The sequence below is a fragment of the Sapajus apella genome, unplaced genomic scaffold, assembly GCF_009761245.1.
Source record: "Sapajus apella isolate SASKATOON/1434 unplaced genomic scaffold, GSC_monkey_1.0 scaffold22, whole genome shotgun sequence".
Taxonomy (NCBI): Eukaryota; Metazoa; Chordata; class Mammalia; order Primates; family Cebidae; genus Sapajus; species Sapajus apella.
This window is the reverse complement of record NW_022436962.1, coordinates 2,216,655-2,238,440: the sequence shown is the minus strand read 5'-3', so window position 1 is coordinate 2,238,440 and position 21,786 is coordinate 2,216,655. Positions and strand designations below refer to the sequence as shown.

Sequence of the window (21,786 nt, the reverse complement as noted above, 5' to 3'; positions counted from 1 at the left end):
TACATGCTATGTTTGCGAAATAACTTACTAAAGAGTAAAAATATATACTCCCTATAAAATCCAAAATTGCATATGGAACTTGAAAAAATCAGCTTTAGAAAGGTTAGAGAATTTAAGCTGCCACACATGTAAAGAGTATGTTTCTCCTACTCTTCCATGGACTACTGATAGTATTTCTTTCAATATTCATATTAATCTCACTCATTTATCAGATTAAGAAAGAAGGTATCCAGGAGGGTGACCCATTTATCTTATTGCCCATGGAAACTTTCTATCCAGTCACAGCTACCACACTGGCTATGAGCAATTGCTTCTTTAGGTTGTTGAGAATGCCTGGTATTGGTCCAGATGGGTTCACAGCTGAATTCTACCAGACATACAAAGAGGAGCTGGTACCATTTCTTCTGAAACTATTCCAAACAATACAAAAAGAGGGAATTCTTCCCAAATCATTTATGACACCAACATCATCCTGATTCCAAAACCCGGCAGAGACTCAACAAGAAAAGAAAACTTCAGGCCAATATCCATGATGAACATAGATGCAAAAATCTTCAATAAAATACTGACAAGCCGATTGCAACAGCACATCAAAAAGCTTATCCACCATGATCAAGTAGGCTTCATCCCGGGGATGCAAGGCTGGTTCAACATACACAAGTCTATAAACGTAATTCACCACATAAACAGAACCAAAGACAAAAATCACATGATTATCTCAATTGATGCAGAGAAGGCCTTTGACAAAATTCAGCAGCCCTTTATGCTAAAAACCCTCAATAAGCTAGGTATCGATGGAACGTATCTCAAAATAATAAAAGCTATTTATGACAAACCAACAGCCAATATCATACTGAATGGGCAAAAACTGGAAGCATTCCCCTTGAAATGTGGCACCAGACAAGGATGCCCGCTCTCACCACTGCTATTCAATACAGTATTAGAAGTTCTAGCCAGAGCAATCAGGCAAGAAAAAGAAATAAAGGGCATTCAAATAGGAAAGGAGGAAGTCAAATTGTCTCTATTTGCAGACGACATGATTGTGTATCTAGAAGACCCCATCGTCTCAGCCCCAAACCTCCTGAAACTGATAAGCAAGTTCAGCAAAGTCTCAGGATACAAAATCAATGTGCAAAAATCACATGCATTCCTATACACCAATAACAGACTTAAAGAGAGCCAAATCAAGAACAAACTTCCATTCACAATTGCCACAAAGAGAATAAAATACCTAGGAATACAACTAACAAGGAATGTAAAGGACCTCTTCAAGGAGAACTACAGGCCACTGCTCAACGAAATAAGAGAGGACACAAACAGATGGAGAAACATTCCGTGTTCGTGGTTAGGAAGAATCAATATCGTGAAAATGGCCATACTGCCCAAAGTAATTTACAGATTCAGTGCTATCGCCATCAAGCTACCAATGACCTTCTTCGCAGAATTGGAAAAAACCACCTTAAACTTCATATGGAACCAAAAGAGAGCCCGCATAGCCAAGTCAATTCTAAGCAAAAAGAACAAAGCGGGAGGCATCACACTACCAGACTTCAAACTATACTACAAGGCTACAGTAATCAAAACAGCATGGTACTGGTACCAAAACAGAGATATAGACCAATGGAACAGAACAGAGGTCTCGGAGGCAACACAACATATGTACAACTACCTGATCTTTGACAAACCAGACAAAAACAAGCAATGGGGAAAGGATTCCCTGTTCAATAAATGGTGTTGGGAAAGCTGGCTAGCCATGTGCAGAAAGCAGAAACTGGACCCCTTCCTGACACCTTACACTAAAATTAACTCCAGATGGATTAAAGACTTAAACATAAGACCTAACACCATAAAAGACCTAACACCATAAAAACCCTAGAAGAAAATCTAGGCAAAACCATTCAGGAAGTAGGTGTAGGCAAGGACTGCATGACCAAAACACCAAAAGCATTGACACCAAAAGCCAAAATAGACAAATGGGACCTAATCAAACTCCACAGCTTCTGCACAGCAAAAGAAACAATCATTAGAGTGAATCGGCAACCAACAGATTGGGAAAAAATTTTTGCAGCTTACCCATCTGACAAAGGGCTGATATCCAAAATTTACAAAGAACTAAAACAGATTTACAAGAAAAAAACTAATAAGCCCATTCAAAAGTGGGCAAAGGATATGAACAGACACTTTACAAAAGAAGACATACGTGAGGCCAACAAACATATGAAAAAATGCTCATCATCACTAGTCATTAGAGAAATGCAAATCAAAACTATATTGAGATACCATCTCACGCCAGTTAGAACTGCGATCATTAAAAAATCTGGAGACAACAGATGCTGGAGAGGATGTGGAGAAATAGGAACACTTTTACACTGTTGGTGGGAGTGTAAATTAGTTCAACCATTGTGGAAGACAGTGTGGCGATTCCTCAAGGACATAGAAATAGAAATTCCATTTGACCCAGCAATCCCATTACTGGGTATATATCCAAAGGATTACAAATCGTTCTACTATAAGGACACGTGCACACGAATGTTCATTGCAGCACTGTTTACAATAGCAAAGACCTGGAACCAACCCAAATGCCCATCGATGATAGACTGGATAGGGAAAATGTGGCACATATACACCATGGAATATTATGCAGCCATCAAAAACAATGAGTTTGTGTCCTTTGTAGGGACATGGATGAACCTGGAAACCATCATTCTCAGCAAATTGACAGAAGAGCAGAAGATCAAACACCGCATGTTCTCACTCATAGGCAGGTGTTGAACAATGAGAACACATGGACACAGGGAGGGGAGCACTACACACTGGGGTCAGTTGGGGGGAAATAGGGGAGGGACGGTGGGGGGTGGGAAGCTGGGGAGGGATAGCAGGGGGAGAAATGCCAGATGTAGGTGATGGGGAGGAAGGCAGCAGATCACACTGCCACGTGTGTTCCTATGCAACAATTTTGCATGTTCTTCACATGTACCCCAAAACCTAAAATGCAATAAAATAAATAAATGGGAAAAAAAATGAGAATACCTGGTATTCATTCATTCTGAACTAAGCACCATATTCAGGGTTTGAGGGGGTCTGAGTGAGTAAATTCTACTGCATTCCAAGGTGCAATCAGTATCAATTTCGGGATAAAATATTTCATTGACACTTTCCAAGTCCACGTTAACTCCTTGACGTGGATTTTTCCTTTTCTGCTCAGGTGTTTATTACTGTTGTGTTCTTCATTCCTCCATTAGCCTATCAAAATGGATCCTCAGGAGACCCTATCTCAGTAAGTTATTTATTCACTGATATTTACCAAATCCTAGTACTCACTTTGGTACGGGGCATAAAGGAATGAATAAGTTAAAAAAAAAAAAAAAAGCCTCCCTGCTTTCACAAAGCTTACATTCTAGTTAGGGGAGGGTAGTCAACGACCAAATGAATAAATACATAATACGAGGTCAGATAGTGTTACATTCTGCAACGAAATATAAAGCCTATTAAGGAGCTCCAACCATTCAGTCCTAAAGTTTCTGCATAGAGACTTGGTACCTGCTATTACCAGAGGGACACTTCCAGTACAGATTAACACAGACAAAGGAGTTCTGAAATTCTTCCGGTCTTAAGTATGAGAAAGCAAGTAACTTACTGTAAACAAAGGTTGAATTTTTGTAACTTTGTCCCCTTTTATTGGATCAGAAATCACATCTTAAAAACGAAATTAAATAAATAATGTAAATGTTGAAAAAAAGGATAAACGAATTTGTTTTCTTCTCCTAAGTCAAACTGCTGTTCTTTGTCCTGTCCATAAATGTGTCTTTAATGGGAGCAGCCACCATTCGGCCCTGGCAGGGACTTGAGGAGACATCCCATCTCCCCATCTCCTGCAACTTCCATCCACTCTTCCTTCCATCGTTCCCTCATTTGTTGGTCCATTGGTTCTTCACAATCTTAACAGACCAGATTTCTGCCCTCTCACACAGTTTTCTGTCATCTATACATCTATAGAATCATACACATTCAACTACTAGGGCATGTGTCAAATTACTGTCATACTTGTTGATATATCTGCTTTCCTCTATCAGGCTCTAAACCCTTTAAGGGTAGAATCTGTGCCTGTCACTATAGTACTCTCAGTACCTGGCACGATGCTTGACATACACTGGGAAATCCACAAGTGCTGATTGAGTAAAGGAATTTAAGTTTTTTTTTTTTTTTTTTGAGACGGAGTTTCACTCTTGTTACCCAGGCTGGAGTGCAACGGCGCAATCTCGGCTCACCGCAACCTCCGCGTCCTGGGTTCAGGCAATTCTCCTGCCTCAGCCTCCTGAGTAGCTGGGATTACAAGCACGCGCCACCATGCCCAGCTAATTTTTTTTTTGTATTTTTAGTAGAGACGGGGTTTCACTTTGTTGACCAGGATGGTCTCGATCTCTTGACCTCGTGATCCACCCACCTCGGCCTCCCAAAGTACTGGGATTACAGGCGTGAGCCACCGCGCCCGGCCCAGGAATTTAAGTTTTATCACTGTATCAACAAAAGTCCAAGTTAAATTAAAAATGCCCAATTCTTATTTAAAATGAATGGGGCTGTACACTGTGTTTCATGCCTATAATCCCAGTACTTTGGGAGGCCAAGGTGGGTGGATCACTTGAGGCCAGGAGTTCGAGACCAGCCTAGATATTATGGTGAAATCCCATCACTACTAAAAATACAAAAATTAGCCGGGCCTGGTGGTGTGAGCCTGTACTACCAGATACTTGGGAGGCTGATGCCTGAGAGAGTCCCTTGAACCAGGAGGCAGAGGCTGCAATAAGCAGAGATTGCACCACTGCACTCCAGCCTGGGTAACAGAATGAGACTCTGTCTTTTAAAAAATAAATAAATAAATATAAAAAATAAAATCAATGGATTCAAGTGCAGGGGAAGGAATATTCGTCAGTAAAAAATATGCATACTTACCCCTTTCAACAAGTTCCTGTTGTTCATCTAAATTGCTGTGAAAAAGAAACATAAGTTTCTGTATTCATAAGAAACTCAGCATTCAGTTGGTATTTAACTTATATTTAATGAATATATTGAAGGAAGAAAGGCAGGAAGTCAGGGAGAAGAAATGGGGAAGAGAGAAAAAGAGGGGGAAAGGAGGGAAAACAGGAAGAGCCTGGAGCGGAGGGATAACAGAAGGGCGGGAGAAAGGAGAGGCAGAGAGGAGGGAGGAGGGGGTGTAAGGAAAAGGCGAGTGAGGTCAAAACCTTCTAAGAATTGTTGCTAAACTCACATAAGAAACTAAATGATTTTATTTTAAACCTCCTGTTTTCCATAAGATGTGGTTGTTTCTGGCCAAAAAAAACCCATCAACTTCCCCAGGCCTCTCCCTCCTTTCTTTTGCTTGTGTCACTCCTAGATCCCTCTGACCCACTTTGTACTAAAAAACCCACACATTCTTTCACTGATTATTATTAAATAAGCTCACAACATTATTAGTATATTTATAAAATAATACTAATGTTTAATTCAAACCAATAAAACCGTACTAAAAGTTTTTGATTAAAAGTTCTGTCATGCAGTGGGTTTTCTGCTGTCTTCTGTCTAGTTCATGTATTTCATTTAACTGACTCCATCACTGCCATATGGATATGTGTTTGCACCATTACTACTACTATTATTATTTAAAAATTTATAATCAGCTCTTACCAGGATCTTTTCTTATGCAGATCATAGATTTTATAGAGAACCAGAAGTAGGGCTATTGATGTCACAACAATCAGAAATGCCAGAAATGCTATCAGTGCCTTAGAATTATCTAGAAATAAAAAATAATACATTCAGAGAACCGCTGTCAAATAACTTGCTAGACTGTCTGAATAATCACCTCCAAAGTAATTATACTGTCATATTTTTAAATTTAATGTCAGATGTTTAAAAAATAAAATGTTTAGAATAAGGCCAAATACAATAAATTTTTAATTCTGTGATTTTCGCTATATTATTCAGAACAAATAAAAAACATTCTATATTTAAGGAGAGTAAGAATAGAAGAACAATCCTCTTTCTTTTGATTAAATCATGTTCTTACATGAGACACATTAAAATTTAATTCTTTTTTTTCAGTCACTTAATTTTGAAGGAATTGAAGAGCCAATCTAGTTATTATAATTTTTGGAGACAAAGTCATGGAGTTAGACTTTATATGCAGAAGTGGGTAGCTTCCTAAGGGGATGAGAAAGACTTCTACTTCACAAAGATAAGCCCTCTTACCTGTTCATTGAGGTGTAAAATCAACTCACCAAGAGACAGTAATGATTTCATTCTATAGTTAGGATAAGACCTACCCTGACTTAAATATTCATTAAGTTTAATGTGAAATCCTGCCCTTTTCTAGGGAAAGGGCAGAGAAGAGAGGGTGTGTTGGAAGTATCTCCAATATGTTCACCTTTTCTTATGTAGTGAAAATGCAGGAAAATAATCTATTGACTTAACCTCAGCTCCAGAGCCAGGTTGCTTAGCTTCCAATCCTAGCTCTAACACTTCTTAGTTGGGAACTTGCCCAGATTCCTTGTTATCTTTGTGCCTCCTTTCCCAAAATTCTAAAATGTGGCTAAAGGTGTTCATTAACAGTGAACACATAGCACGATGGCTGGGGCGTAGTAAGTACTAATTTATTCACTATTCACAAAAAATGTTCTTTGTTTTTGGTCGTCTGCCAAACTCAGCTCTAGGTACTTAGGATATCTCAGTAAAGAAACACAAGGGTTCCGTCCTCATGGAACTTAGTCTCTAGTGAAGAAAAATAGATAATTAATAATAAAAAGAAGGAACAACTTAATGGTCAAGTAGGTTAGAAGATAAAAACGCTGTGAAGATAAAAAGGAAGACAGTCCCTGGAAATGCTACAGAATATAAGGCAGAAAAAAATCTTAGTTTTCAGGAAATTTGCATTCTGTTTGGGGGAAACAGACACTAGAAAGGTAACTGAACAGCTAGGTGTGGTGACTCACCCCTGCAATCCCAGCACATTGGAAGGCCACGGCAGATGAATCAGTTGAGGCCAGGAGTTCAAGACCAGCCTGGCCAACATGGTGAAACCCCATCTCTACTAAATATATAAAAAATTAGGCAGGCATGATGTGCATCTGTAATTCCAGCTACTCTGGAGGCTGAGGCACAAGAATTGCTCAAACCCAGGAGGCGGAGTTTGCAGTGAGCCAAGATTGTGCCTGCACTCCAGCCTGGGCAACAGAGTGAGACTCTGTCTCAAAAAAAAAAAAAAAATGAAAAGAAAAAGAAAAAATAAATATATATTTTTTTCGTATACTCTAAAAAGAAATAAGCAGGGTGGTAAGGAAGTAGAGGGGACGTATTCTCTGAATGTTAAGTGGAGGTCTTGAGCATGAGAGTTTTTCTACAGCTGGAAAGATGGAAATGGCTCTATCAAGCAAACAGCTGCCAGAAACAATTCATCTCATGATCAAAATTTCTGTAGTTGGAAACTCATAGAAATAGGGATATTGAAAGTGATTTCAGATTGAGACTGTAAGACTTGAGCTGGAATTCAGGCTCTGTCATTTCTTTGACTCATAGAGCAAATAGATTAAGTTATCCAAACTTGAGTTTCCCCATACATAAACTAGAAATAATTTTATCTCCTTTAAAAGGGTATTTATACTTAACGGCCTATATAAAGATGGATGGATAGATTAATGTGAATATATAGCTGGATTGTAGTGAATATTTTTAGGGGAAAATGTTCTCATTGCAATAGGCTCCTACAATGGCCCAAAGTGTTCCTTGTCTCATCTCTATCTCAAATTCCTTTCACTGAAATTGTCAATCCATACCAGTGATTAATAGCATACATATATCAATCAGCATGATTGTTTCCAGATTTTGTGAATAAAAACCTCATCAGAGGCAACACCTGATCTCTAGAATACTCTGAAGTGAGATTTTGCAAGAAACTTCAAATGACTATAACTTAGCATTCCAATCCATAATAATAGATTAGGTTCTACAAAAATAGGAAGCAGTATCAGACTTCTCTTGATAACCTTCTTAATAATAAAATAGCCAAGTCTTCAGATAAAGTTTGCATTCTAAGCACACATATGTTTCCCCCTTCTTTCCAGGAACTCTGCTAATATTAAAGAACTAAAAATATCATAGATCTATAACTACAGAGAAAATGAGAGAAGGGAAATGAGAGGTAGAGCAACTTCAACAAGCTGTAGAAGTTAGAAAACAAAGGAGAGAAGGCCATAGCCTAAATCAAAAGGACAGATTCCACTTATTCAGAATGCCTGAGTCTCAAGTTTGAAAGTGACAGATACAGTAAATGTGAATCATGGGTCAGAAAACGGAAGTCAAATGTCTGTTTACAACAACCACCACCACAAATGTCTCCTTGAAAAAATACTACCAGGAAGGAGAAGACATTTAATTTTCTACAGGAAAATCAGATGAAAGCAGTAAGAGACTCAGAATTAAAGTCAGGCTCAGTAGAGAAGGGATGAGGCCCAGAACTAAAATTAAGGGGGCAATGTGATTGTCTGCATATGAAAAAGTTGGACATCTATCCTCCTGTCCTACTGTGAGAAGAGCCACTCTCTCACACATTGCCCTACAACAAGGAGTAGGATAATTCTGGAGATTAATTTCTGGAGATTAATTAATTTCTGGAGATAATGAATGATAGCAGAGAAAAGAAATCAATAATATCATAGGAAGTCTCCTCAATCACCAAGATCCTCTAAGGACCACAGAGCATCTAATCAACCTTTCCTGTTTGTCTCACTGTGACTATGACTAGACTCCCAATAAGAACCAAGCTCTTAAGGAAACCATCAACACCAAAGGGCAATGCCAAAATAATAAGTCAACTTATGTGTTCTATGACTAATAGACTCAACAAAAGACTATGGGAAGAAAATGGAGCAAAGAATTCTCCCATTTATAAATCTTCAGGTTTCAGAGGCCAACAGTATCCAGAAGAATGAATGAAAAAGACTCAGGACTGGGAGCAGTGGCTCACACCTATAATCCCAGCACTTTGGGAGGCCGAGGTGGGCAGATCACTTGAGGTCAGGAGTTCGAGACTAGCCTGACCAACATGCTGAAACCCCGTCTCTACTAAAAATACAAAAATTGGCCAGGTATAATGGTGCATGCTTGTAATCCCAGCTACTCGGGAAGGTCAGGAAGGAGAATCGCTTGAACCCAGGAGGTGAAGGTTGCAATGAGCCAAGATTGAGCCATTGCACTCCAGCCTGGGCAACAAGAGTGAAACTCCGTCTTAAAAAAAAAAAAAAAATTATGCAGGAGACTCTTTTTTTCCAAGAATAAAGAGACAAACCTAATATTTCCAGGGGAGGAAAACTTGGGAACAGATCAACAAAAAAAATAAATAGGGAGAGAGAGAGAAAGGATGGAGGATGGAATTAGAAAGTAAAATGGGATGCAGGAGGATAAGACAGAAATAACTTTTAACTTAGAATTTTATATCTAGTCAAAATACTGAACAAGTGCCAGAGTAGATTAAAGATATTTTTATGTATGAAAGAATTAGAATATTTTTTCTTACACTAGAGAATATATATCAGTGAAATCAGAAGGGGAAAAAAAAAAAAAAAAAACTACGTGTGATACAGCAAATCTAAACCAGAAAATTGATGGGGGAATATTTTAAGATGGCATGTGAGAGTCCAGCTCAGAGCAGCTGGACACGGTGGCTCAGGCCTGTAATCCCAGAACTTTGGGAGGCCGAGGCGGGCAGATCACCTGAGGTCAAGAGTTCGAGAGCAGCCTGACCAACATGGTGAAACCCCATCTTAAAAAAAAAGAGAGAGGGAGGGAGTCCAGATCAGAGCAAGAAGAAGGGGTCCCCAGGAATTCAATTGACAATGATGTCAAAATACGGGTGGTGGATGCTATGCCGGGGAAACCCAACAACATCTCCCTAGTAGCTGTGCTGTAGCAATTCACAATCCAAGTCCTTTCCTGGAATAGATATCACCATTTTAAAAGTAACTATCTCTTAGGATAATGATATTGTAAACAGAAAGTGAACACGGTATTTCCCCACTTTGTGGAAAAAGGATGTGGGCTAATTTTTTGGCTCCATTGACCTGATAAAAGTGGAATATTAGCTGCACTACCAGACAACATTGCTAATGGCAAAATGAGCTTTGATTGCTAAACTACGCCTGAGAGTGCTGTCTATGAAGTCTATTGTCCTCACGGGAAATACTAGTTTTGAGCTTCCCTGAGCGCAGTGTCTGCTCGTAACTGAGCATATCCCTGTTGGCATGTCTGGAAGCTATGCCCATGGAAATAGTTAAGAGATATTGATTCCTTTTGGAATGCAGCTCCCACAGCTATACATCTAGTCTCATCCTCTCCTATCTCAGTTGTCTTTGAGAGCGTTGTAAGAAAAGTAACCGGATTGCTGTGTGCACTGCTGCAAGGATTCCCACTGCCAGTATCCCTGGCTAGCATGCTGTGCTTTCTGTTCTGTGTCTTTCCGAGTGAAATAGTTTCAGATCTGGCCTATTAAGATGTGAGTGTGAGATGTTCAGCTAAGTTTATGACTGCTATAAATTATTTACAATTTAATAGGAAAGATTCAATGAAGTCATTTTTATTAAGAAGATATTATAAAAGAAAAAGGTAATATGGAAATAAAATCAAAGCTACCTTGCTGCATTTTTTTGACATTTAACCCAAGGAGTTTTTACTTCATAAATCTGAGCAGAAAGAACTAAAACTTTACAGAGGACTTATAAAGTAGTTTGGAAAATAAGCTGTTTTTAAATTTTCCCTTTTGACTTTGCATTCATATCAGTGTTTGTGCACATGCATATGTATGTAAGACAGAAAGACCTAGAAGTGGCAAAGATAGCATTGGGAATAATCTGTGGCTGACAACAAAGTGCATACAGATTTAAATAATTCTATTTACAAAGTTAACCAGTAGAGAAAGCCTAAAATAGCATACTAAGTCTTCTTCCTCCATAGGCTCAGATCAATTGGTAATGTTAGTAACTTGAGAAAGAGCAATATACAGATCATTTATATATATATATATAAAGGAAACTAAGGGAGAACCCAAAATATAATTAGTTAAAAGTGGTTGCCTGGCAAACAGAATCGTGAGTGGGGAATGTAACATGAAGCTACTGTTTTCATTTTTTTAATGAAATTTAATGTAAGCACTTTTTCTTGTGTGCTTTTGCTTTGATAAAAATATTTTAAATATCAATGATAAACATTTAAATAGCCATATTGTTGTTAGGGAGTGCTAAGCTTCCATTAGGTAAATCAAAGACAGACTTGTATCTAAGGCCCACTTCTGCTAAATAGATAATCTAAAACAGTAAACAAAAAAGTTACTAAGATGAAGATATTTCATAAACATAATCATTATTTAATGGTTTGGGTATGTAAATCCTCTTATGAATTCAACAGTCCTTTAATAATTGAATCTCTTAACTTGAATTTAAGATATAGTATTTTAATATATTTACTTATATATATGGTTTTACTGACAATTAAAAATCATATATATTGAAAACATATAATTTAAGCACTAACAATCAAATGTGTGAGTATAAAATATCTCTATAAGCATTAATATTATCTTAATATATATAATAAATAGCCCAGTGATAACTTACAAGATGTTGATTTAGCTTCACTAACTGGGTCTCCAGGATAGTCTCCATTGTGATAATAGGCCTGAATTCAGTAACAAAAATAAAATAATTTAGTTTTCTAATGTAAATTTATATATCATAATGTAAACATATATATTATTTTTCATATGATGCTGTTTATATTAAAAGTATGCTGATTTGCTTCAGTTAAACTTCAAGGTAATGTCAATATGTTGTCAAGTATATTTGAAAACACAATCAAAAAGATATAAAGACATCTTGTGTCACTTAGCAATAATAATATTGTTATAATTAGCAAAGAAATGAAATCCAATACATCAAAATATTCATAAATAAAAGTTAAAATTCCCTATTAGGCTGAAAGGAGCAAAAGAGCAGTAAGAATCTTTGACCAAAAAAAATTTAAGTAAAATAGATCTGAATAATATCATCAAAAGAGCATAATAATAAATGTAATAAATCTGACAAATATATACCTAAGCTTTTATCCTATGGAGAATATATAATTTACTTAATATTCACAGAATATTCATAAATATCATATACTGAGCTGTAAAAATTATTCTATAAATCCCAAAAGGCAGAACTTGTAAAAGCCAATTAACTTTTATAAACTAATTAGTAGCAATAAGAAATTCAAGCACCAGAAATGCAGAAAAACTCTTAAATAACGGGTAAATTAAAATCTCTCCCAAATTAAAACTACAGACTCATTAGAAATTAGCAATAATAAAAAGGTTTTACTTTGAGAATCATTGATTACATTTCATGTGAAGACATTCAGAAATTAGTGATAAATAATATAAATATGGGATACAGTCACAATTTTATCAAAAGATAATCCGTAGCCTTTTTTTTCTTTTAGTTTATAAAAAAGAAAAGAAATTACAAGGAAGAAAACACTTTTAATCTGAAATCCACCCAAAGAACATCAAAATAAATCTATGAAAAAGAAAAGAAATCATCATAATAATAAATCAACTTCATTAATTTATTAACCAGAGGTCACAATGGTGGAAAAGCTGAAATGACTGCTCTCTCGTGAAGCTGTAAGCACGATAATGAAGACATAAATAAGCATAAAAAGAAGATATGTCAAGTATAATGAAGAAAACAAAAGACAGTCTTCTGAAGAGTCGGGGAAGAGAATTAGAAACTGAATAATTATCTCCTAATTTGAAAGTTGTTTGTATTTTAATATGACGTACACCTATATTTTCCCAGAGTAACTTACAAGATTTGAAGAGTGGGAGAGGAATATTCTAGGAAGCAGGAAGGACATGAGTGAGGTGGCTAAACAGAGTGACACCTAGACGCATTTGAGAAACTGCAGGGAAACAAGTGCACCTGGAGCTTAACGGGCACTGGGGAAGTCGTGGGAAATGAAGTTTGATATGTGATGATATGACAATAACAAACTATTTCTTTTACATTGGCTATTCATTTAAAATATATATATGGCACACTCACTCAAAAAGAGTAAAATATCTGAAAAGACTAAACCTGTTGAAAATATATAAATGAGTCTTAAAAAGTTTCTCTGCATGAAAGCAATCAAAACAAATTTTTCGGGAACAAATCACTCCTATGCTATTTAAAGTTATATAATATAAGCCTGGCACAGTGGCTCACGCTTGTAATCCCAGTACTTTGGAAGGCTAAGGTGGGTAGATCACTTGAGATCAGGAGTTCCAGGACAGTATGACCAACATGGTGAACCCTGTCTCTACTAAATCTACAAAAAATAGTCAGGCCTGGCGCAGGTCTGTAATCCAAGCTACTCGGGAGGCTGAGACAGGAGACTTGCTTAAACCTGGGAGGTAGAGGTTGCAGTGAGCCGAGATCACGCCTCTGCACTCCAGCCTGGGTAAAATAAAATTCTATTTTAGTTTGATTGCATTATTATTACTTTTCCAGACTCTGTTTCAAAAAATATATAATAAAATCAAAAATTAAAAAATTATATGATATAGAAAAACAGGAACATATATGCAATGTGTTTTATCAGATCAGTATAAACTTTATACCAAATTTAATGAAAATGATGTTATGCCAATACCATCTCTACCCACTTACTGAGCTCCTTTTTGAATAACTACTAATAAAGACAATAAAATAATGGGCTCTTGATTTCAACAATACTCTGAGAGAATACCACACAATGACAGAGCAGGGGTTTTTCTCTTAGAATATGACAATGGTTTTGACATTAGAAAACCTATCACTGTAATTCATCATATAAATAAATCACACCATGGCATCACGACTATGGCAGCATCTATCATAATGCCATAAAAAATTGATAAAATCCAACCTACATTTCCATTCAAAAACAAAACCAAAAAAGCTTATAAATATAAAAACACTTCTTTAAGTGATAAAGAATATGGGCTGGGTGTGGTGGCTCATGCCTGTCATCCCACCACTTTGGGAGGCAGAGGTGGGCAGATTACTTGGGGTCAGGAGTTCAAGTCTAGCCTGGTCAACACGGTGAAACCCCATCTCTACTCAAAACACAAAAATTTGCCAGGTGTGGTGGCAGGCGCCTGTAATCCAACCCACTCAAGAGGCTGAGGCAGGAGAATCTCTTGAACCAAGGAGGCGGAGGTTGAAGCGACCCCAGATCATCATGCCACTGCACTCCAGTCTGGGGGACAGAACTAGACTCCATTTCAAAAATAAATAAATAAATAAAAGAATATGAAGCTGTTTGTCAACATCATATTAAAAAGTTAACTATGTAAATTTCATTTAGCAGGAATAAAAATGACATATATTTGCTTAAAAATAAAAAGGGGAATTACATATGACTTAAAGTGCTGTGAAGAAAATTAAAATGCAAATTATAAACTGATATCAACATTTATTACACATGTGACAAAGAGTTTAATATCATTAATATTCAAGGTATTTCCCCAGAGAAAACTGGGCAAAAGAGGTAAAGAATAACACAAAGTGCAACAACAAAACTATAATTGCCTTCAACGATAAGTAAAGAAACCCCATTAAAATAAAGATACCAATGCCATATTTCAACCTCTAAATAAAGAAAAAGAAAGGCATATTCAGCGTCGGTGAGCCTCTTAAGAAGCAGTCACTTCATACACTGATACAGAAGAATAATTTGGTGAAAATCATAGAAAAAAAGTTATATATCCAATAAAATCTCAAAATACTTATAAATTCCTTTTGACCCAATAAATGCATTTTTAGGAATTTATAAAACATAAATTATTAAAGACATATTCAAAAATTTTGCTTTACCCATAAGTGTGTTATCTGAATGTTGTTTATATAAGAGACCAACATAGTTAGTAGAATGTGATAAAGCCATACACAGAATATTATACAATCGTTAAAAACTACATCGTGGTTAAATATTTAATATAGGTGTGCATGACATACTGATATATTAAAAATACACTTTACCAAACTGTGTATTCAGAATGTTGATAATACATGTGTTAAATGCATATAAACGTGTATATTATGAAGTCCTTCGTGCAAACTATGTCCAGTAGACAGGGAGATAATGGGTATTTTAAATTCTGTATGCTCACTAGTATTTTCTAGTATTTATTTCAAATATTTTCTAACCTCAAAGTACCTGTGAAATTTTGCAATTGAAAAAATCCACATTACTAAGGATAAAAAGCCAAAGATAGATTTGGTAAAATAATAATATGTTGCGCATAAAGTGTTGAGCTTCTTGACACAGAAGCAATAATTTAGTTATAATTAAGTCCTACTGAAGTTCTAAACTATTCCAATGAAACATTTGCTTTAAACCACTGACTTTAGTTCTAGGGATAAAAATTTTAGAGTCAATTTTTTGACCTTTTTAAGTGAGATTCCTTTAGGCATCAGAGCTTCTCAATCTCATGTGAGCAATGCTCTTAAAGTTATTTAAGTACTATAAATCAATCATTATAATGTATGTTGGTACTATAGTAATGTAGAGAGCATAATCTTACCGAAAAATTGTATGTTGTTGAATATCGAAGATCTTTTACATGGAAAAGGCACGTATGATTGGACTCATTTCTAACTAGAGTATTTCCAGCTTTGACTTCCAAATGGTAACGTCCAATGGGGCCATTAAGATCCTTGGGAGCCTTACACTTGACAAGCACACTATTATCTGATATTATGGAGACAGTTATGTTCTGGACCTCGCTTGGACCTATCAAAATGAAGAAAGATTTGTTATTCATCATTTAATAGATGCATACGTAAATTACTTGATAATACTTGTATACAGTATAAAGTATTTAAGTGTTAGCTTGGGGGTTATGAATGAGGAAGTTATGATAGTACATAAATTAAAAAGCCACAGCAAAATCCCTAAAAATATATCACTTATTCATTCATTAAATATTAGCATAAAGGTTGTACATGAAGCCATGAGAGTTATTGCAATCCTTGGTGGAGCATTTATCAAATTAGAGAATAGAGAAAAAGTCAGGGGAGTAGAGGAAGAGGGGAAGGTAGGGGAGAGGAGAGGAAAAATGTTGTTGATTGGGAAACCTCCAATTTTACAACCCAGGGTCTCTTTTCCTGGAGTACTAATGTTATCCTGGTAATCACCTAGATGGGTTCTTCAGGAACAGAAACAAATTGCCTTCATTTTCCGTGATATCATAGAAACTCGGGAAATCAACAAAAGCATAGAACTCCAGGACCTGAACTTTTTAAACCAAAACCTAAATTACCTTAAGAGTGTTTTAAATTCAGCCCTGAATACCACAAAATTTCTTCACAAGCCTAGTGCTTGTTAGGGTCTCTGGAGGTATAGATGCTGCCTTACACAGGGCATTTCTTCTTCTTTGTCTTCAATGGAAGTTAACATGTACCCCAGAAGCAGATCTAGCTTTGGGCATGAAAACTATGGAGAGATTATACAGGTGGCAATAGCCAAATGCTATTGAAAGGAAATCTTCAAGGGATAATGTGGCATCAAATAGTAACTAGTTGAGGGTAAGAAAGAGAAGAAAATGCTAATAAAATATTATATTTTATAAAATGTTTTATCAGGTGACCAGAGGTTAGTAGGCTAATGTTTTATGAGACATTGTAGGTTTCTGATTATAATTAATATTTCCAGAGGGTAAAGACAACAGCAGACAGTGGATGTTTTAATCTAAGTTGCTTAGGTGCTGAATTGCTTCAAATTTTACAAAATGACTATATCTGAAGAGCAGAGAGAACCCAGGACAATGATTTTTAAATTTTTTTGATTTTACGTGTTTATAAGCCCTTGATGTTAACAAATGTGCCAGGTAAATATGCTTCCTAGACTAAAGATAGAAATATTATAGGCTAGAAAGTTCATACTTTGCTTTTCACCATTCACGGAAAGAAGCATTAAAACATAACTTACGTGCACTGTTAGTTGTGAAATGACATGGTACAGCAGCTCCATTACGTTGCACTTTTGCAATGATGTAGGCATATAATGACAAATCATATTTTGTATAAGGTTTCAAATTTTGCAAATCATATTTGGTGAGGTTTTTATCCAATTTGAAGCACTTATCTTCCAAGGAAAAAAATTTAAAAATTTAGTAAGTCATTAAAAGTCAGGACTACTACATATCTAATTTGGTCTTTACATCATATTTTTCCAAGTGGACTCCAAACCACTGAGTGATTGAAAAATAAGTACACCCTTTGTGAAAATGATCTCTTTTCTTTCTGAGAAAACACAGCACCCAGGGGATAGTTTAAGTCTTGAGTTGCAATGTTTCAGAATGATTCTTTTTCAGCAAACCTTGTCTGATATTTAATTTAACCTCCAAACTTGGAACATTAGTATTAGCTACTTTTTGAATGTTAGATGCAGAATCCATTTGCTCATCAATCACTAGGTTGATTCTAACATACTAATTTGGACACTACATTAATTAACGGGAGCTGTGAGAACGAGGGCTTCATGCTGGAAGCGGAAGTGAGCTGTTCATTGAAAGGTAAGTAGAACTGAATACATGTAAGGGAGAACAGAAAACATTACAAACGAAAGAAGGAATGTTTTTGAGTTTAGGGACAAACACGGTCAGCACAACAGACTCTGGCTGGCAAGGCATATGAGAGGTAGGACAGTGTCTAAGTGTGTTTTCACATTCAGGCAGAAGACCTAGTACTTGCTAAGTAAAAAGATCACCAGCTGCTCCTATTTTTGAGTAGCCAACTGACGTCAGGAAAGAGGATGATTAGAGCGGCAACGTGTTTCTGGATAGCAGTTACAATGATAATGACAATATCAATAACGATTTTAAAAAAACAATAACTCACTGTTTGTGCCGAGCACTGTTTCAAGTGGTATACATGAAATAATTAATTTAACCATCATTGTAGCTATTAGTTGGTACTCAGTATCATCTGGTTTTACAGATGAGAAAACTGAGCCACAGAGGGATTAAGCTATTTGCTCTTTTTCTCTTAAAAAAAAAAAAGGCATTACACAAAATAATTTCCAACAACATCGCCATGGTCTTGAAAGGTGCTTATTGCTTTCAACAACTTTTGAAAAATAGTCCTTTAAAATCCAATAAAGCACAAAAGATCTCTTCCCCAATTCCCAAGAAGCTTCACTGTCACTTTGCATCATTAAGTTAATAAGATAAAACTACAGTTCCCCAAAATATACTAAAAATGTGAGGAAACAAGCAAACAAACAAAACAGGAGCAGAAAGAATACAGGTCAAGCTGTTGAAATTGAGCATCTACCACATTTTCTGTTAAACTCAGTTTCATCGTATGAACTATAAAGATATGTATGTGCTTCACTGAGAGTTATTGAGTTGATAAAATCTTTAAATAAAACATAAAATACCTGCTAAATGAAGAAAACTAAATTAACATCAATCATATTTTTCTCCTCTTTTAATCTCTCTTTTTCAGAAACACTGAATAAATAATTGTGAAATAATGAAGTGAAATTTAGTACCTGATTAAAAAATAACACAAACTGCAAGTTTCGTAGACTTTCTTCCTGTGGATTTTTAATAGGTATTTTATTTTAAATGGTGAGAAAAGTTTTCAAAAATTGCCTTAACAGTATTACAATCCTATCAACTCTCTTTGACTTCGATAACGTGGGAGAGGATGAGACGCGTATGTTTGGGATGAATGAGAAATCAAAAGCAGAGCACACTGTTTAGAGTAGAGCTGAAACAGCCCGTCACGCTGTGTCGGTGCATGGTCCAAAGCTGCATTCAGTCAGCAATCTGCAGCTTTGGAGAAAAGAAAACACACAGCCTGAATCATCCAGCCTCCTCTTCTCAGCCATCCAATCCCGTTTAAGTGTTCTATGTGGACAGCTAGTAAATTTGGGTAACACTATGTAGTTGCCCAATAAGAAGGAGCCATGCTGGTTGCAAACAAACAATGCAAAACTCACAGACTGCTGCTAACTCATTACATCCTTCTTACCCTAATTATGCAAATGCATTGCAAATAGAGGGTTTAAAAAAATTGTGTAAAATACAAAAGATCGATAAACACATAAAATGTCTATCATATACTCTGACATCGACAATGCTCTCTAGTAGAAAAAGTATACACATCAGCCGGGCGCGGTGGCTCACACCTGTAATCTCTGCACTTTGGGAGGCCGAGGTGGGTGGATCACCGGGTCAGAAGTTTGAGACAAGTCTGACCAACCTGGTGAAACTCTGACTCTACCGAAAATACAAAAAAAAAAAATTATCTGGGTATGGTGGTGCGCGCCTGTAATCCCAGGCTGAGACAGGAGAATCGCTTGAACCTGAGAGGCGGAGGTTGCAGTGAGCTGAGATCACACCACTGCACTCAGCTTGGGTGACAGAGTGACGCTCCATCTCAAACAACGGCAACAACAACAAAACAGAATATAGACACTGAAGAATGTAGCAAGGGATAGTGAACAGAAGATTCAGAGAAGGGAAAGAAAAAAAAAATGTGTTCTTAATAGAAGCTACACAAGGTGTTTGTAGAAGGGTCCAGTGAGGCAGAGAGTACCTCTGCTGTTTTATCTTCCTAAAGTTTCCATTTTTCCTTCCTCATAGATTTAAATTTACCATATCCTCAAATATATCGTATATACTTCTTTTCTGTGGCATTTGAATCTTATGTGAATTTGAAAACTACATGCGTATTTAACTTTGCTTTGGTAGTTCGATTATTAAGACCTAAAGACACTAACAAAAAAGGCCATTAAATTATAAAATAACATAATGAAGAAAAACAGTCTTTCATTTTTCAAATTTTGAAATTTATGTCTGGTTCCTTCCCACAGCACACAGTGACAGAATTCTATGAGAGGTTCACTTCACTCCTATTTTAAACTGTGGACAAAGGCATAGAGAAAGGGCTATCCCAGGCATTGAGGCTGCTCTGAGATGCTCCACTGACGTTATTTCCTACAAACATTTTAGATCCTTGATAGTGTCCTGGAGATATCTGTTCTCTTAAATAGCATCTCATTTGAACATTTCGTGAGTGAACTAGTCACAGCATTTTTCTTTTTTTTTTTTTAATGCATTACTTCTTCAGAAATATAATTCTAAACTTAGAACTATGCTGCCAAGTTTCCACCAAACTGGCCTGAGTGGCTACATGGACCCATGTTCATTTTTATTCACCCAACATTTTGTCTGTATTACTAACTGAAGCAAATTTTACAAGGGGTTTGCTTGTTTGTCGGTTTGTTTAGGAGCCTGAATGATGAGCTCAAAGTGGTTCAAATCACTTACATAACATTTGCAAGACAGAAATGAGTATTGTCATCCAGGGGTTTTCTGTCTCTAGATTTTGAAGCAAAAAGATTTAAACTAAGATCAAGAGGGACAAGCAAATATTCAGAATGTTCTAGATTTTAGTCATTTTTGGGGCTGGAAAGCTTTGAAGGAGCGGAAGCAATGCTAAGATCAGGGTGTATACTATGACTATCTAGTCTCTAAGCAGAGAGCTTTGTGGCTCACTGGCTCAATCAAATTTCTAGTACTTTCAAATTCTTCATTTCTCTTTCCTGATGAAATTAAATTCTATACTAATTACCTGGCTTGTTTTGAAAACATAGAGCGAAATTGTGAAATAAACTCTGAGGGTGATTCCAGGTAATTACTCCTTTATGGGCACCTTCACTTCTACATGTAACATTCTGAGGCTCTCCTGGAACTGTTAAAAGAATAAGAATATTATGTAATATGAAAAATGAGACATGGATAAAGCATTCTGCATACTATAAGCATGCATTATTAATAACCATATTTTGACAAATGATGAATTAAAATTTAAAGAAAGGCATTTGGGCTTATTTAATTAATTTTAGAATAAATTCCTTTAACAAAGTAAATGTCACACCAGATCGGCATTGTGAAACCTACGCATTCCACTGACTTGAAGATATCTGAGAACCCCCTTTTCCTTTCATGTTTGTAGGTTTCACTGTGCGGAGAATCTGGCATTCACAGCACTGATAAATTTAGCAGTCATTGAGTAGCCCTTGTCATTGCTTTCAGTAACTAGTCATTCGAAACTGAGGAATGCTGATAAATGTTTATATAAAATGTATGAAGTATAATTTACATTAAAACATACCCATTTGAGATATAGTTTAATGAATTTTAACAAATGTATACATCCACATAACCAATACCACAATCAAGATAAAGAAAATTTCTGTGATCCCAAAACATCCTTCTGTGGTACTTCCCAGTCAAGCTCCTTTGACCATACTCACATACCTTTCTTATCAACTTTCTGTTACTACAGATTAAAATTGTCTTTTTACCCTTTGCATGTAAATTAAATTAAACGGCAATTTCTTTTTCACACCTAACATATTGCGCTCAATGTAAAGTTCTGAAGATTCATTCACTTAGTTGCATGTGTCATAGTTACATTTGAAAAATTTATCAGTGGTTATGGTAAAGATATACCACATTTTACCTATGACTCACATTTGGGCTGTTTCCACGTTTGTCTACTGTGAATGAATCTGCTTTGCTATGTTCCTCTTTGGTAAATACCTGGAGTGAAATTCCTGGGTCATGACTGCACATCCTGACCAATAGTTAGTAGTATCAGTCTTTTTAAGTTTAGCCATTTTAAGGGATATATAGTTTTATCATCTCGGTGGTGTTGCATT

General features: G+C 36.2%; 1 protein-coding gene and 1 long non-coding RNA gene across 10 annotated transcripts in view; both read right to left on the bottom strand.

The window, feature by feature from the left end:
- PTPRC (protein tyrosine phosphatase receptor type C) overlaps window positions 1–21,786 on the bottom strand; it is a 122,736-nt gene that overhangs the window by 27,519 nt on the left and 73,431 nt on the right. For 6 of the 9 annotated variants that reach the window (XM_032288641.1, XM_032288645.1, XM_032288648.1 and 3 more), the window contains 6 exons: window positions 20,694–20,813; window positions 17,038–17,196; window positions 15,632–15,840; window positions 11,658–11,718; window positions 5,683–5,791; window positions 4,951–4,985 (listed from right to left, as the gene is read on the bottom strand). In XM_032288641.1, the coding sequence (XP_032144532.1) occupies window positions 4,951–4,985; window positions 5,683–5,791; window positions 11,658–11,718; window positions 15,632–15,840; window positions 17,038–17,196; window positions 20,694–20,813 (693 nt within the window). The remainder of the gene's footprint in view (window positions 1–4,950; window positions 4,986–5,682; window positions 5,792–11,657; window positions 11,719–15,631; window positions 15,841–17,037; window positions 17,197–20,693; window positions 20,814–21,786) is intronic. The other 3 variants (XM_032288643.1, XM_032288646.1, XM_032288644.1) reach the window with 2 other exon arrangements.
- On the bottom strand, window positions 147–4,291 carry LOC116558649. Its single transcript, XR_004272114.1, has 2 exons — window positions 3,031–4,291; window positions 147–333 (listed from the first exon to the last, which is right to left on the bottom strand). It is a non-coding gene; the product is annotated as an uncharacterized LOC116558649 (long non-coding RNA).